Raw genomic sequence first — 16610 nt, forward strand, 5'->3', positions numbered from 1 at the left:
CTGCAGCACCTGCTGAGTTTGCGTGGAAAAATAGAAGCAAAAAAATCCTTCGAACCAGGATCCAGGCCAAGATCCTAAGGTATCAGACGCTGAAAAGATCCAGATCTCAGACGATGGCACAGACCAGTCCAGTGGGCTGCACCTCGGAAATTTGAGATAGAAAAATTAAGGCCTGGAACGAAAGGAAATTGAGACTTGAAGCAATAGTGTGTCAAACACAGTCAAGCCACGTAGTCCCAAAGAAAGAGGGAAAGGAAAGAAAAGGGGGGGAGAGAGGTGGAGAGAGAGGAAGAGAGGAAGAGGAAAGTTGGGGATTGAAGAAGTTTGGTGGAAGAGGCTTTTCTGTTTCAGGCCGCGAGATCACGGGTTCACCGAGAAACCTCACAACATTCTTTCTTGACTTCTCCATATCTCTCAGGTTTTTAGTCTTGATTCTTTTACTCTATTCATTTCTGTTCTGCCTTTGGTCAAATTTTGAATATTTCTTTAGCCTGGTGGAGACAGTTACTATGAATATCTGCCGAGCCCAGACCTGAAACGTTTTTAGGGTGCACTCCCAACTATACTGGATTGATAATGAACTCCCTTGATCCACATTTCTGATGATTGTCTCAAGTTCATACACAGTGAGACACACTTTTGAACTTTGAATCAGTGGCCATGAGTTCCCAGCATTACCATGATGAGATTCCGGATGAGGAAATGCAGGGGCCGGCATATCCAGATCCTGGTGAAAATATTCACTATCAATGGCAAAATGATCAACCTTCAAATTTTGACGTTGGGGAAATGCTTGCTTCGGTGATTGATCCTCGCTTGTTTGGGGACCAAACAACACAAGCCCAACCTCAAAGCATCAATCAATATCGTCAAGATCTCAACGAAAGTGAAGGCGAAGTCGAAGAGCAAGAGGCCGGTGACCTCTACCCGGATGAATATGGCATACAAGCATATCCTCCCGTGCCTGGCGATGGAGACGCGTCAGACGAGGATTATGCTTTATCTGGAGAGGAAAGCGAGAGGTATGTATGCTGAGATACTGCATGTCTAACTTTAGTTAACACAATAACCAGCGAGTCTGATGAAGACGAACCAGCGGAAGATGATGACGACGATCGTTCAGCCGCCAGCAGGCGCCGTCGTCGTGGAGGTGGACGGTTTTCTGGAAGATATGGCGCTCGTGGTGGAAAGGGTATCAGAAGAGGACCACGCAAACCCCTAGAGCCCAGTCCAGAATTCAAACATCTTCATTCGGGGGCTACCTCTGCCTTCATTGATGGGGACTATGAACTGGCCATTGATCTTGTGATGCAGGCGATTCAGATTAACCCTGAGATCTTTGCTGCCCATTCTTTGCTCTCTGAAATTTTCCTTGCACAAGGAGAAAATGATAAAGCCCTGACAGCTCTTTTCAACGGAGCTCATACGAGACCGAAAGATCCCGGTGTCTGGGTCAAAGTTGCTCGGCTCATTTTGGATCGCGCCGGAGAGAATCGGCAATCCGCATTGCATGATGTTGCTTATTGTTACAGTCGTATCCTTGAGGTCAGCCCCGACAACACCAACGTTCGTTTCCAGAGAGCAGCGATCTATCGTGAACTAGGTCACAACGGCCGAGCTGCAGCTGAGTATGAGAGACTACTCAAGGACTGCCCACACAGTGCCAGAGCACTACGCCATCTTGCAGAAACGTACATTGATCTCAAAGACGTACAAAAAGCAGCAGACTTTTATGCCGACAGCATTGATCACTACTTATCTCTCGACCCTGAGGCCTCTGGTTTCACCTGGTCGGATCTCAATATCTATGTTGAGCTTTTTGGCTATCTCAAACAACCTGAAGAAGGACTCATCTCATTAAAAATCCTAGCACGTTGGCTTCTAGGTCGCGGAAAAGATACAATATGGGACGCCATTGACGATGACGATAGAGAATGGGACGCTGATGATTCTCCTCGACGCATCAAAACCGATGGTTTTATGCCCGGTCAGTGGCCTCGAGAGTCATACGGGCTTGGTCTCCCGCTGGAGCTTCGGATAAAAATGGGTGTTTTTCGCCTGAAATTGGGCGACAAGCATCACAGCGAGGCATTGGTGAGTTTTATCCCAGATAACAATCATGTTGGAAAAAATTACTGACCGAATACAACCAGCATCACTTTGAATGGCTCAACCCAGACGATGATTCCGAAGGTGCCCGGATTTACGACTACGGTGACCTATTCAGGGAAGTCGCAGATGCTCTAAAACAAGTCGGCCTCTTGGAGGAAGCACTCCGATACTATACGCCCATCCAGCAGACCGCTGAACATGCTGACATCGGCTTCTTCATGGCCATGGCTGATTGCTGTATGCAGTTGGGCAAGATAGAAGACGCTGAAAGTTGTTATCTACTTGTCGCTGAACACGATTCTAGACATATGGAGTCGCGAGTGCTACTAGCGAAGCTATATGAGAGCCTCGGGATGAGCGAACAGGCTATGAAGTATGTCAGTGAGGCAGTCCTGATCGGTCGGCAGGAAAATCGCAGCCGGGGAAGGAGAAAGGACACTAGGCTTGAACAACTTGCCATAGAGTTCAAGATGGCTGCGTCAGAACCCCTCCGACCGCTTGCACCCAAACCAACACAGGCAGCAACACTTATGAATGCGCCTCCGGCCCCTGGCAAAGGACGGGCGCAACCCGGCGAAGGTACTCGGACTGATGATATTCAATTCTTGTACGGGAAGTTGTTGGAGTTGGATCCCCAAATCAAAGACGGGGACCCTGTAGCCATTGAAGATTGGCTTGACATTGCTGATGCTCTGTTGCGAGATTTCAAAAACAATCGAGCATTCTATCCGATGGATCGAAGTATTGCCTTTAGGGGATATTCGACTGGTGTCAAATCGAAGAACCCGACAAAAAGTGGCACAATGATGGATGAAATGCAGCAAATGGCGAGCCGTCTTCAGCAAACTATGGGTATGTCACCTCAGTCAATCCATCCATACACACTTTGTTAATGTTATATTTAGGAGATGTCACGGAAGAACCCTTGCAGGGCGCCATTCCCACGGACTACCATGGTATACCATTTGATGAATGGCTTGACATATTCCTACAGTACGCTCTACTTGTAGCAGAGCAAGGCGAGCCAGAAGAAGCTTATGAAACCCTTGACTCTGCGGCGCTTGCAAGCATCTGGTTGCACTCTAAGCCTAAGTCCCGATTGATTCATGTTTGCTGGTTCAGTAGGTCCATCCAATTCACTGCCAAGCGATTCTATACTGACACGTTTATAGCATGTGCTCTCCATGCACGAGACGAAGAAACACTGGCCAATGAAGCCCGCTGGTTCATCAAAGAATACCAGTTTGTCACCGACACTTATCGACTTTTCTCTATGCTTGGCCACCTATGTGGCGACCCTCACCGATCTCTTTTCCATTCCTCTGGAAACATGAAATTCATGCTTCGCCAAGTCAAGGCGATAGATTTTACGGTACCACAAGATACCCCTCGACCCATCCGGCAATCTGTCTGGAAAGAGCGCGCCACTCTATCCACACGGGACGAAGCCGGTGAGCCCATCACCGCGAAAGAATTGGATATCGCTCTTCTTGTGCTTTATGGCCACATGCTGTACTCCGGAAACAGTTTCTACCCCGCGTTGAACTATTTCTTCCGAGCATACGCCCTAGATGACCAAAACCCGGCCGTTCTCCTTTCCATCGGACTCTCATTCATCCACCACTCACTGAAAAGACAGTCCGAAAATCGTCATTACCTTATCATGCAGGGACTATCCTTTATGCATGAATACCGGCTGGTTCGGGAGAAGCCGGGAACTCTCCTAGCCGAAAAACAGGAGATGGAATTCAATTTCGCTCGTGTATACCACTCGCTTGGTCTAGCCCACCTTGCCGTCGAAGGGTACGACCGTGTGTTGAAGCTCGGCGAGCAGATTCAACAAGAGGCTAAACAAAAGTCTCTTGAAGAACCGACATCTACAACCGATGGAGCTGATGTGGTTATGGGCGATGTTGGCCAACCCCAGCCCATTCGCCAACGTTTTATTGAAGATTTCTCCCCCGAGGCCGCTTATGCCCTGCAGTGTATCCATGTCCTCAGTGGCAATGCAAAGGCTGCAAAGGCTGTCTCAGAAAAATGGCTTGTCATCTGATATCAGTTTGTTTCTACGACAGTGGCCTACTTTCTTGACTATTTGTTGTAAAAGCTAATGTATCTTTTATAATATGTATATTATTAGTTAATCTCAAAGATATTTCAAACAAGCCTTTTTATGTATCAAAGTAAAGTTGACAGCGGAACTCCCCGATAAGAATGTGGGGGCCAAGTGCGGAAATGGCGTTACATTGAGATTCTTCAAATTGATAATCAACATCTCACCGGGGGCACACCTTCAAATATATATGCACCTTATAACTTCGGCCTCTTATTGCCCTAAAAATGCTGAGTCTGCAGAGGTGATAGTTTTTTTTGAGCTGTTCCAGCCCAATCTGACATAGATCCCCTCGAAGCCTATGTTTATGCCTTTCGGTCTTGTTGATGTCATTGAGTCAATAAGATAGAGAAGAGCATACAGCGAGGATCTCAGGCCCTAGCAAATGACTGCAGAAAGCACCCAAAGAGTGGGAAACCATTCCAGCACTCAAATTGAAGGCCCTATAGAACTATTGCCGATTACCTCGACACACTCCAATTCCCCTACAGTCCAAGAGTTCGAAGAAGACGAAAAAGGCCACGATACAAATGTTCAAAGCACGACAGAAGAGCCAATTGGGAAGGGAAATCATTTGAAACGCTTTGTCGATCTCATTTTATGGACACCGCCACGATGTCGATGGGATGTAGAGAACCCGAGCAAATTCGGCTTACCTTTGAACCTTCTGTTCGCATTTTCGGGCACTTTCACGGTATGGAATAGAAAAATATTGAAACATGCCATAATCGTTGCTAATATAGTGGTACAGGTTGCCAATCTATACTATTCACATCCCATTCTTGATGTTCTTGCTCAATTCTTCAACGTCTCACATGAGCGAGTCTCATTGATCCCGACCTGCAGCCAGGCTGGGTATGCGACGGGATTAATCCTTCTTTGTCCTCTTGGGGACTTAGTTCGGAGAAGACACTTCGTTTTGCTGTTGACGCTGATTACTGCGGTATTATGGATTGGTATCTGTGTCACCGATTCATTCGAAACATTCCTTGTTCTAAGTTATCTGTCTTCAGTCACAACTGTTACTCCAGTAAGTGATTCCAGACAAGAATATCCAAGACTCTACCCTGAACACAAATCTTATTATCTATACAGCAAATCATGCTCCCTCTCGTCGGAGATCTCGCTCCCCCAGCTCGCCGCGCAACAGCCCTATCAATTGTATCTTCAGGACTCATGCTAGGCCTCCTATTTGCCCGTCTACTGTCCGGTATAGTCGCCGAATACTCGCACTGGCGAAATATCTATTGGCTATCCCTAGCCCTCCAATTCCTCATTTTCACCCTTCTATGGTTATTCATGCCGGACTACCCATCAACAAACACCAACATCTCCTACTTCAAGATCCTATATTCCATCATCGGATACTTCTGGACATCCCCGGAGCTTGTCCAGGCTACTCTCATGGGACTCTTCCTCTCAGCCACATTCACCAGTTTCTGGACAACACTCACCTTCCTCCTATCCGGGGCCCCATACAACTACCCAACCCTGACAATCGGTCTATTCTCTCTGGCGGGTCTTACCCCCATGTTCCTAGGCCCTCCTTACTCACGCTACATGATCGACAAATTCGTACCGCAGTTCTCTGTTCTCGTTAGTCTCGGCATCCTCATCGTCGGCGTCAGCATCGGTACCTATACAGGCACGTTTACTGTTGCGGGCCCGATTATTCAAGCTGCGTTGCAGGATTTTGGTCTTCAAATGACGCAAATTGCCAATCGCGTTTCGATTTACGCTGTTGCCCCCAAGGCGCGGAATCGCATTAACACGGGATACATGATGGGCGTGTTCTGTGGTCAGCTCATGGGTACGTCTGTTGGGAATCGTCTCTACAGTGAAGGCGGGTGGATTTTGTCGGGAAGTGTCAATCTGGGGTTTATTGGGGCGGCGCTGATTATTTGTCTTCTTCGTGGTCCGGCTGAGAAGGGATGGATTGGATGGCATGGTGGTATTCGCATCCGGCGAACAGAGTGATGTCCTGCTGTGCTTGAATTTTTGGTTGCACGTACATTTGTTCCTGTTGATATTCTTTGCATTATAGAATATACATAGAAACTTGAAAAGTATTAGATTATACCAACTTTATGAGACAATGATCACCAGTGCACATTATCAGTAAGCGTATATAGGAGAACCATGGTGGCTATCTAGTTATATGCATGGGCACGGTCTTCGAGTCTATAGAGCACTGCGCAAAATCCAACCCTATATTGCTACGAGCAAATATGCCAAACTGTTACCAGCCTGGAGCTGCTTTTGTTACGCTTGATAGATCCGAAATGAATTAGATAAACGCTTGTCTACTTATATGTACGATGACGCTATCCAGTCCATTTTTCAATTTGAGGCTTGCAGACTAATTCAACACCGTTATATTGTTTCGTGAACCCATATAGTTCATTAGTACAAGGGTCGATCACACGCTTCTACCTACCTAAGCAGGACTATGATGTCAGCCTTCTCTAGTTCAGTCCCTTCAAACATAAGCCGCTTATCTTCATTTGTGAGTTCAAGGTGCATTCATATAACCGCCGAGAAAGGGTTGGGGTGCAGGAGGTACGTGTGTAGGTTTCGATGATCTACATCTGGATGAAGACGAAACCCGAAAAAACCCCGAGTAACTGAGCGTCAGGTTAATCAGTATTTGCAAAATATCAAAACAGATTTGGGTAATTTAAAAAAGCCACGTAAATTTCTAGTGCTGAGAGATCATTTTTCCCGGTGAAGCTAACGGGCTGATGTCACTTTGGAGGCTCCCCCCGCTCAGCCAAGCTGAATTTCAGCAGATGGTCCTTGATATTTTTATTTGTAGATTATGCCGAGATGAGGCGCTGCGTCAGAATATCGTATCTCAAAAGTTTAGTATTACTACATCCGAAACTATTTATACACAGCCTACCTTGACAAAAAGAAGAAAGAATCGAACTTGTCATATGACCTAGCTCAAGCGGGCCAAAATAACAAACGAAGCCAAAACGATCAAATGCAGATCAATAAGACACAAGACACCTTGCTATGCTGATGAAGTGGGGGAAGGAAGAAAACGCAAAGACACTATGTAGACAAGGATAACGGGTGTATTATCCGAAAGTGCCCGCAGAGACCGGCAAGTGGCGCCTGTCATATTGAATATCCAACGTAGTGGGAAGGATAATGACGAGAGATAGGGCTGCAGCTGCCCTGAAGGAGAAAGGCCCTAGTCTGAGCCATAAACTTTCATGAGCCGCTCGAGCCGACTGTATTTTTATCAGATGACCATGGCGTCTTCGTCCCGATAGTAGTCCGCATCGTCAAAGAAAACGGCGGTCTGGCGTCCTATTTCCTCGATCACGCTTCCTTGCCGGGAGTTTGGGGTATGGGGACGCGATGAGTTGGTGGATTGGGACATGCTATCTGACAACTCAGCGAAGCGCGACTCGCTCTTGTAGTCAGACCCATCGCGCTCAGGGAGATTTTCATCTAAACGCTCGACCATGGAGTCTGCATTTTCATCTTCTCGCTTGTGGAGTCGACGAGAGAGAATCGGAGAGAGCGCACGTCCACCCATTCTGGATTCTTGGAGTCCTTTCATGATCGCATTCTCGATTTTAAGTCGGTTTTGGATAAATTGAATCTTGGAGAAAGTGCTTTGTTGGCCGACATGTATCATGCGGGCGAGCCTTTCGGGGCTAGGATCAGAAAGAATGTGGATGAAATCGGAGGGAATGGATTTTGGCCAGATAGTCACAGTGCCACTGAACTTTTGCAACCAGATCTCGCTCCAGTCTTGACCCATAGGTCGTGGGAGAAGCTCTAGATGCCGAAGAACGCGAAGCCATTTGTTGAGATCTAATTTGATGTACTGCTCAATTGCAGTGCCGAGGAAGCCGCCGCGCCAACCACGGCCCTTGCGATGTGTGACTGGTCGCCCTACTGTCCCTCTAGAACTAAAGAAGAAGAGGTTGATGTGGGGGTTCACCTAGGTAGTGTTAGTGGTAAAATAGTAACAAGGATGAAATTAATCTTACCTGGGATACGATCGTAAAATTGACGTTGAAATGCAGGTTCAACGCTTTGATAGGTATGTCAGTCCGCAGGCTGCCATCCTTCCACTTGTGGCCGAACGAATAAGGGGCGAGAGTGCCATCACGCTTTTTAGTCATTAATACAACAGGGTTTAAAATGCCTGGAACAGCCGCCGATGCAAGCACGGCACTCCATATGACGCAATCAGGACATGTCAGATAATTGGCTAGGATAGTCGGTGAATGAGGATCTGAGGGCACGCAGGTGACATTCAAAATACGACCGGTCCGCTCATAAGCTTCGCGAAAGGTCGTTGAGCCTCTACAGAACCAGGCGCATTGCCGAGCCCAATCCAGTGTATCGAACCGAGCACCAGTTCGCCACCAGCGATGAACCCAAGTTGCCAACCCTTCGTGACATGCACGAATCCGATGCGCTAAAGCTGGAACGAGCAGCTGCTTCAGCTCATCATCCGTCCGAGTCGCGACTAGTCCCGCCACCAGGGCTCCGCCTGACGTGCCGGTTATGATTTCCGGGAGAACATCATTATCCAGCAGCGCTCTTACAACTCCAAAGTGGTAGTAAGCGAATGTAGCCCCACCCGAAAGACAAAGAGCGGTGCGTCCGAAGTTCGTATCGAGGTGTTTGAAAAGCTGATACTTGGAATCCCTGTCCATCTGCTTATTGTCCAAAATGATCTGTATGCACGCGTGCACCTCATCGATATATTCCTGAACCAGCTCCTTGGTTCCCGAATAGGTCTCGCTGTATATCCGAGGATTTTCGACTCCGGAAAAGTTGTTTTTGACGCAAGCCTCCAAAAGCGCTCGCAGATCTTCAATGGCAGGTACTTCGCTGGAGCCGACCCGACCATTTTTTATTTCCCATTCTGCATCCTTCCTCAGCTGCTTCAGCTGCGATACCACTTTGTTCACGGTGAGATGGTCGTAGTAAGCGTATTCGTCTGTCTTTTTCCACTTTTCGGTTCCGAGATGGACGTCCAGCGCCTGGGCCGCTTTCAACCAGTCGGGATAGTTTTTCTGTGCAGATAGCTCTTGACGCAGCCTTTCTCTCTTCCCCCTCCATGTCACCCACTGCTCATACAATAATATGTATACTCGAATCAGAGCGTAGCCAAAGCTCAGTACTGCGAGCCATGCGAATACAATGAAGAGGAAGGGCCATTTCAAAACAGAATATAGCACTCCTTCCCGCGTTTCGTCTTTGCTTCGCTTTGGAGTTTTGCGACGGCCTCGACTCTTGCGGACTCTTTGATTGATCGGACGCCAGTCGTTGATGGCTGTCAATGGGGAGGCTTCTGGGGCATTTAACGCCTTCTCGAATCGGTCGAGTTCATCGGGCTTAATGAAGTCACGGTCATAGTCAGGGAGACAAGCCGGATCGTAAGGGTCGTACACTGTAGATTTCTTCTCAGGGGTCATGTTCAACACATTCTGAATACACCAACGAAGATGTTGAGAGCCACGGAGGTACCTGGAAATCCGGTTGGGGAAGCTACGTCGTATGATGACGTTGGTGTCACGTGTAGCTTATCTCCGCATTGCGGCTAGTGTGATTCCAGAAAAAGCTAGTCTCGTTTTCTATTTGCTGAGTCATCCAGATCTTGCCCCGCCAGATAAGAAATAAAAAACATCCCTTAACCATGGATACCTCGGTAGCTAACCAGCAATTGGTTCCAATACAGAACTTTGTTGTTCTCGCAAAAATGAGGAATTGTGTAGATCTACAAGAAGCAATCTATTTAGGATAGAATGTGTCATGACTACACAATTTACAATCTCGACATTCTTCGTATCGAGAGTGAATTGACTTTGAGAAACTATGGCAAGCATCATCCCACCTTGTGGTGCTGCGGCATTTGAGTACAACAACGCCGTAGGCCGTGCGACGGCATCGAAAAAGTCCTTGGAATGTACCCCTCCATGCAAGACTCCGGAAACAATTGACACCCCTTCATGCAGTAATCTCTTATTCAATGGCTCAATGCTCAATTAGCGGGGTCATCGCGCTCACCTCGTGAGGCCAAATGCGAGATTTCTTTTGTTCCGGCTCAAAGAATCAGACTACAGCTCACCGCTACATGCTAGGCAGCGCGAATATCAAGAAATATGTCAGTGTCCTCCCGTGATTGGTAGTCACCTCGGGAGAGTTTGTTTGTCGCAGCCGAATTGGAGGCCTAGGAAAGCCTCCTATGGGCTGGCGGCGGGGGTCAACTGTACTTTAGCCGTATGCACCAAAGACCGGGAAGCGCTTTGTGCTCGCGATATCGGACATAAGGTACGAAGCAGTAGATCGGAAAAACGCTTTTGATATTATACGACAGGGAGGCGTCATGTCAGTCACCTGATGTAAAAAACGGCCCCTTAATCACATATCGAGGATGATTTGCATCGAACTAAATATCCTTAGCGTCGTCACAGGCTGCAAGCCTTGTCCATAATTAGACTCGTTTAGGACAGGATATCCCGCTTTTTTCTTTTAGTTGTGTTCGTCTTCAATGCTGATCACGTTGATCAGCCTGCTAAATCCTTAAATGTCAATGTTAAAAAAGCAAACATGCTGTAATTCATCGCTACTTTGCGATTATATACTCGCTTGTACCAGCGAGGTTCACGCATCATTTGCGCAAGCCTTCGACTTTTATCCTAGTAATACACAGAGCAGTAAGATCATTTATTGTCCCGTGTTGCGCGGTAGCCGCTCAGTATATTGTATTGCTTTAGCCTTTTGTGACATCCCTGAACGTGCCGGGAGGGCCGACTTTAAGTGCGGACTCATGTCAAGGTTACCATGTTCTCTCCAATGCCCCGCTCTTGAAAACAAGGAGACCTTGGCATTCTTGCTATCTTCCATTTCGAACTCGAATTATCATTCCCCATTTGGCCCTATGCAGATCATGGATCTTCTCTCGCGAAATTTGTGGCGTTGGGGCCTGTGAGAAAGCTTTCCCCCGCTTACGAAGCCCTAGTACTCCCCGAACGTGAGCGGCAAAAGCCAAAGAAAAAAAGTTCAGCGAGCCACAGGTCTTGGCAAGGGTATGCGTCTTCAAATGACCCGTCCCGTGTCTCAGCCAATGAACGTGCTCAACGCCTATGTATGTCCAATATCGCACTGCACGCTTAGCGTGGATCGTCCAAGGGTGGGGGAAAATGTTCTCGGATCTCCGAGCCCGGGCAACGCCCGAAAGAATTTACTAGGGGCCAACTTGGCCTTTGTTTTATGTTTAATGTATTAGATACGGAGTATGTACACAACATTTGTAGCGGAGATAGGCAATGTAGATCGAGTTCACATCATGTGCCCCCTCCCCCTTGGTTATGTCAAACGGTGTAAATTTCCATGTGCTAAATTCCTGGGGATATTAGGGGGCAGCTCTGATCGGCCGAAAGATAGGCGTCTTATTTAATTTTACGAAGTACTTCTGGAAAAAAAAAACAGGGTGTCTATAAGTACGAAGTACATATGCTTATAGCACACACTTCACTAACGGCAGGGATGCTGTACGCTCCTCGCATCAAAAGTGCACTGTCGTATGCAGCAAGGCTGGGATCTGAAGTTGAACCGAGCGTTTGCGGCGCATTTCCATAAAAATTCCTTGGAATGTTAGCTCTCAATATTTTGATTTAACTACACCTATACCCCGCGCTTTAGGATCTGTCACAGGGATACCGAAAAAGGAAAATATGGCAAATTATGTGTACAAGGTTTTAAAGGTGCATTTATTTATATATGAAACATTCGCAATATACATAATAAAAGGCAAAGCAATGTAGTATTCCAGGGGGTTTAAATGTTTCGATAGAAAAAGAGATGAAGGGGTGAGAGTGAACCATGGATTCATCTTGTTGTTTTCGAAGCGGTGTGATATATCGGACAAGTGAATGAACTATACGGAGTACATTTTGTGACACTCTTCTATAGCAGTTGATGTCATTAGAAGTATATATCTGGAGTTTTTGGAGAAAAAAAAATTACATATTCCCGACTCTTTGTCTCCACAAACCCAGAAGAATGTCAGATGTCAATGCAGCAGGTGGACTCGGACGATATCAGATCGCGTAATTGCGAATTCGAACTGGAACGCTGATTCGTTCTTTCACGGGGATTCATCAAGGTATAATGCCAACCAGGTCCTCCATTTATGTTCATTCTCGCTGAGTGTCTGAATGATTGCATCCACTATTTCCTTTTTAAGAAACCAGACATCCTGTGAGTATGCAGATATCCTCCCATGCATGTGCGCCCCACCAATCGTATGCCTCGTGCGATCATTCGCTTCTAAACCCTGATTTGATCGTCTGCACCTCCTTCAGCGCCTACAGATGACCCAACTACATATTCAGTAAGGGTATAGTGTGTGAGAACTGTGAAGAGTCATGGTCTAAAACCGAATATGGAGTAACGAGCCGATAAAAAAAAGTAGAAAAGCGGGCCAGGAAGCACAGGGCAACTAGGCCAGCTCTCGGCATTCCCACCCGGTCTGCATCGTGGACTCAGGTTGCCTGCGTATGGCTGCGTCGGAGATTGATCAACACGCCGCCACTAAGATGGATTCGCAAGTTTCAACTGTTCCAAAGAGAGGGTTTCAAATGCATGAATGGGATGTTAATTTTTTTTTTCTTTTTCTACTTTTTTTTTTTACTGTCGATCAAAGAGAGCCCCTCGGTACAGGACCCACCGATAGCATATGGTCTGAGTTTCCTTGCTCCACGATCGGCTCACGATGTTGACGCTATATGAAAATTATATTGTTCAATCATGCAACAGGAATCAAACCACATGTAACCTTTGCTACTGTAAAAACTTTCCTATCTCATTATAGTGGAATATGGGGGGGATAATGGGGTAATTGATACCAATCGTTTTGATAGACGCGGGAAAGAAGTCGGCGAACTAAAATCCTAGGCGCTTTCTCCATAGGCTTGCCACTCCTAACCGGGTATAGTAGCTGCAGCATTAGTAGCAGATATTTATTTATATTAGTGATGGTTATACGGTATTAAACTAAATAGTCTGTGCATATATATTACTTAGATAGGTCAAATTCTAGGAATAGGAGAGATATCCATGTACATTTAGGGGGTGTGAAAAAAAAAGGAATAGTATTCGGACAATTACATTGCTGAAGTAAATCCTAAGATTAGAAAGATCAAGGAGAAATAAAAACCAATCAAAAGGATATCAGACGACTATTCTCAGCTGATAAAAGAAATTGAAAATACCTGTATTATACGTAAACGGTTGTATTGTGTTATCAGGATAAGCCCGTATTATTTAGCTAAATAATTGGTTACCCCGTGCCACCACTTTTCTCTCTTCACCTTTTGTTCCTCTACACTTTTTTGAGGTCTCAAGAGATCGAGTCATTCTTTTGACTCATATTTAATTTCTACTAGGTATACACTCATCAGTTACCCTCCCGGTGTCTCCCGAACCCCACCGATGAGACTCATCGATTCCACATTGCTAACCCTCACATTCAGAGCCTCGATTGCTCGATCTTTTTTTTTTCGGGTCTCAGTCGGGTCGCACAAGCAAGATGTCGACTACATCTAGTAACATCTGTTGAGCTATCCCATCTTCAGCGTTATTCCCCTCCACCAAACCCCCGTTGGCGTCATGGAGAAAATCAACACCGGGGATGGTCAACTTTTCATAAAGGTTTGTGTCTTTGATGTAGCCTGATCATTGAGATGATAAGAGGTCTTTTGAGTATTTGGTCCTATAGACAGCTGACGCGTATGGTTGCCATAGAATGTCGCTAGCTATGTTCGCACCCACGAGAAGGCTCTCGCCAATGCACTCCAGCTCCGTCGTCAACCCACCAAAAATGCCATTCCTCAATCACCCAGTGTTCCTTTGACCCCTGGTAGCTCCTTCGCATCGACTTCATCAACTCTAGCTGCGGCCTTCTCATCCGCAGCGTTAAAATTCATGTCGCAGAATGTCAAAACCGCCAAACTTACATTGACCCCCCACCACCTTTTCTACCTCCTCTCCCGGTTCGAAGAATTGAGCATCGCCGTTGGCCCCATGAACATCAGGTTGGAGAATATTCACACCGAGGTTTCGCAATCCTATGTTTCATTCCTGAACAAGCCTCCACAGTCCCGGGGCGATCGGGCCTCTATCCATTCGGTATCCAGTGTTCGTAGTGTGATGTCTGGTATGACCGACCTTTGGTCATCTTTCCGCCTCGGATCCAATACCCCAACCAAATCGGACAGAGCCAAGGCCGCCTTGGAAACGGACCTGAAGTACTTGTACTCTGCATTCACCAAGATCCCGTGTCTTCGTCTTGCTCCGGACCACCGTGCTCCTCTGATTTCTGGATATGAAGAATTTCCTTTTGATACGGCTGTGCCGCTGCACTCCTTTAAAAATTTGAGCGCTTTAGAGATTATTGATCTAGACTACCGTTCTTTCTATGGCTGGGACAGATTGTCCGAGCAACTACGCACCTTGACCATCAAGAGAGCCCACCTGGATGATCCGGCCGATCTTCTAACCAGAATTGTGTTGGACGACATTGATAAACGCCGCCGACGGTCTGCCAAGTCTCAACAGTCGCCTTCACTAGGATGGACCAGTTCTAGCAGCCAGCCGGTTCACACTCCCGACCAGGCCAACTCCCTCTCAGCCCCTGGATCTCCTATTGTGGACACAGCATTCGGAACCAGCACTAGTCCCAGATCTGCCCCGATGATCCGAGCTGGATCAGATGGCACCAAAAATCGCACTAGGGCCGGAAGTGTCTCTCCAACTCGGCCGACCACGAAGCACGGCCACCGTCGAGGCCATTCTCGGCAAATTCGCCGTACGGGCTCCGCAAGCTCTGAATCAAGCGACGCCTCTATCTATCGAAATGGAAGCTCTACAAACCTTCTCGCAGATGCCCTCTCACCTTCAAAGTGGCGATTCCTGCGACACCTGGGTCTTCCGGAAAATTCCTTGACATCCGTCTCTGCTGCCAGTCTCGCCCCTGTAGCTAACAGCCTCAACTCGCTTGATCTGTCCTCTAACCTCTTGACGGAGATTCCCGACGGTCTAGCATCACTGGTGGCATTGAGAGCCCTCAATTTATCGCATTGCATGATTGAGTCTCTTCACTCACTCACCCGGAATCCCCTTCCTGCTATTACCGTTCTCACACTTCGCGGAAATCGCCTTCGTTCGCTTGCAGGCATTGAGCGGTTGCTCTCTTTGGAAAGATTGGATCTTCGTGACAACAACCTCACGGACCCGACGGAGATTGCACGGCTGACCAGTCTCCCTGAAATACGGGAGATCTGGGTATCTGGCAATCCGTTTGTCAAGACCCATTCTGGATATCGAGTTGTAATCATGAACCTGTTCCGCCGGACGCCTGGTTATTCCGAGGACATCATAATTGACGGTAGAGGTCCAGGATATACGGAGAGAAAGCAACTTGTTGAGCGAGTTGCAGAGCCGCAAGCTGCACCGGTTGTACGCTCCAGCGCGGCAGATGAATCAACGGTGGTGCAAAAGGCTACCCTATCAAAAGTCCCCCAGGAACTTGCAACTTTCAAGCCCCAGGAAGACGAGGGAGAGTTGCACATTAATGGCACACAGCTGAAGGACAGTGACGTGGGAACCAACCGTCGCAAAAAGCTTCAACGACGCAGGATAGTCGATATCTCGGTGGACAACCCGTTTACCACTGATGGTCTGGGCAATACAGGAAGTACGGCTCTTCCCGTTCTTCCGGTTCAGCAAATCCAACCGCCAGTTGAGCATCCGACTGTTGCCCCTGTTGATCAGCTGTGGAGGCTGGATAGCGCCGCGCACTCCGGATCATCAAGCATCCAAAGCCCCGCAAAACCTATGCATTCGCCGAGTCCTCCTCTTGTACAGGCTTTGCATGGTAAGGACAGGAGCATGGATGAAGAGTTTTGCCGCCAGCAGCTGGAGGTTCTTCGTCAGGACGTGGGCCATAACTGGCTAACTGTTCTCGGTGAGAATGATTGGGATAACTCCCATAAAGACTTCGCTCACAGCTCTGGGGCAGGCTTGGACCATTCCGCCCATATCACTACACCCCCAATCACCCGCTCGAACACACAAGCGATCCTGAGTGGACATGCATTTAGCGGATAAAATACCCATTTTCTTATTTAATAGTTCCTGGTCCATGACATCTCCGGGGACTCCGTTCACCTCTTTACGTTTCTGTCTCATGATTCCTGGAGTTCTCTGTCGTGGATGCGACGTTTACCTGCTTCTGCGGGTTCTTTCAAATCTCTTTTTCCTTATTCATGGGGACACACAACTCCCATCCGGTCCTCCCAGGACTCATTTGGATAACATATTCCCAACACGAGCTGACCATTCTATG

At 47.4% G+C, this 16610-nt stretch overlaps 4 protein-coding genes across 4 annotated transcripts; 3 read left to right on the plus strand and 1 right to left on the minus strand.

Annotated features, from left to right (window-relative positions):
* Window positions 1-660: 660 nt before the first annotated feature.
* PGRI_005690 (tetratricopeptide repeat protein) lies at window positions 661-4165 on the plus strand (the record flags this gene model as incomplete). The annotated part of the gene is made up of 5 exons (XM_040788282.1): window positions 661-1022; window positions 1074-2094; window positions 2154-2964; window positions 3018-3233; window positions 3285-4165. The coding sequence occupies 5 exons, from the start codon at window positions 661-663 to the stop codon at window positions 4163-4165; spliced, it is 3291 nt and encodes a 1096-aa protein (XP_040652054.1).
* A 445-nt stretch (window positions 4166-4610) lies between these two features.
* On the plus strand, window positions 4611-6202 carry PGRI_005700 (MFS transporter; the record flags this gene model as incomplete). The annotated part of the gene is made up of 3 exons (XM_040788283.1): window positions 4611-4919; window positions 4977-5255; window positions 5321-6202. The coding sequence occupies 3 exons, from the start codon at window positions 4611-4613 to the stop codon at window positions 6200-6202; spliced, it is 1470 nt and encodes a 489-aa protein (XP_040652055.1).
* A 1273-nt stretch (window positions 6203-7475) lies between these two features.
* Window positions 7476-9675, minus strand: PGRI_005710 (Acyl transferase/acyl hydrolase/lysophospholipase; the record flags this gene model as incomplete). Its single annotated transcript, XM_040788284.1, has 2 exons — window positions 7476-8186; window positions 8236-9675. 2 exons carry the CDS (start codon window positions 9673-9675, stop codon window positions 7476-7478), a joined length of 2151 nt encoding a protein of 716 aa, XP_040652056.1.
* Window positions 9676-13873: 4198 nt separating this feature from the next.
* On the plus strand, window positions 13874-16372 carry PGRI_005720 (leucine-rich repeat domain-containing protein; the record flags this gene model as incomplete). Its single annotated transcript, XM_040788285.1, has 2 exons — window positions 13874-13915; window positions 14009-16372. 2 exons carry the CDS (start codon window positions 13874-13876, stop codon window positions 16370-16372), a joined length of 2406 nt encoding a protein of 801 aa, XP_040652057.1.
* Window positions 16373-16610: the final 238 nt, after the last annotated feature.

The sequence above is a fragment of the Penicillium griseofulvum genome, assembly GCF_001561935.1.
Source record: "Penicillium griseofulvum strain PG3 chromosome Unknown contig_79, whole genome shotgun sequence".
Taxonomy (NCBI): Eukaryota; Fungi; Ascomycota; class Eurotiomycetes; order Eurotiales; family Aspergillaceae; genus Penicillium; species Penicillium griseofulvum.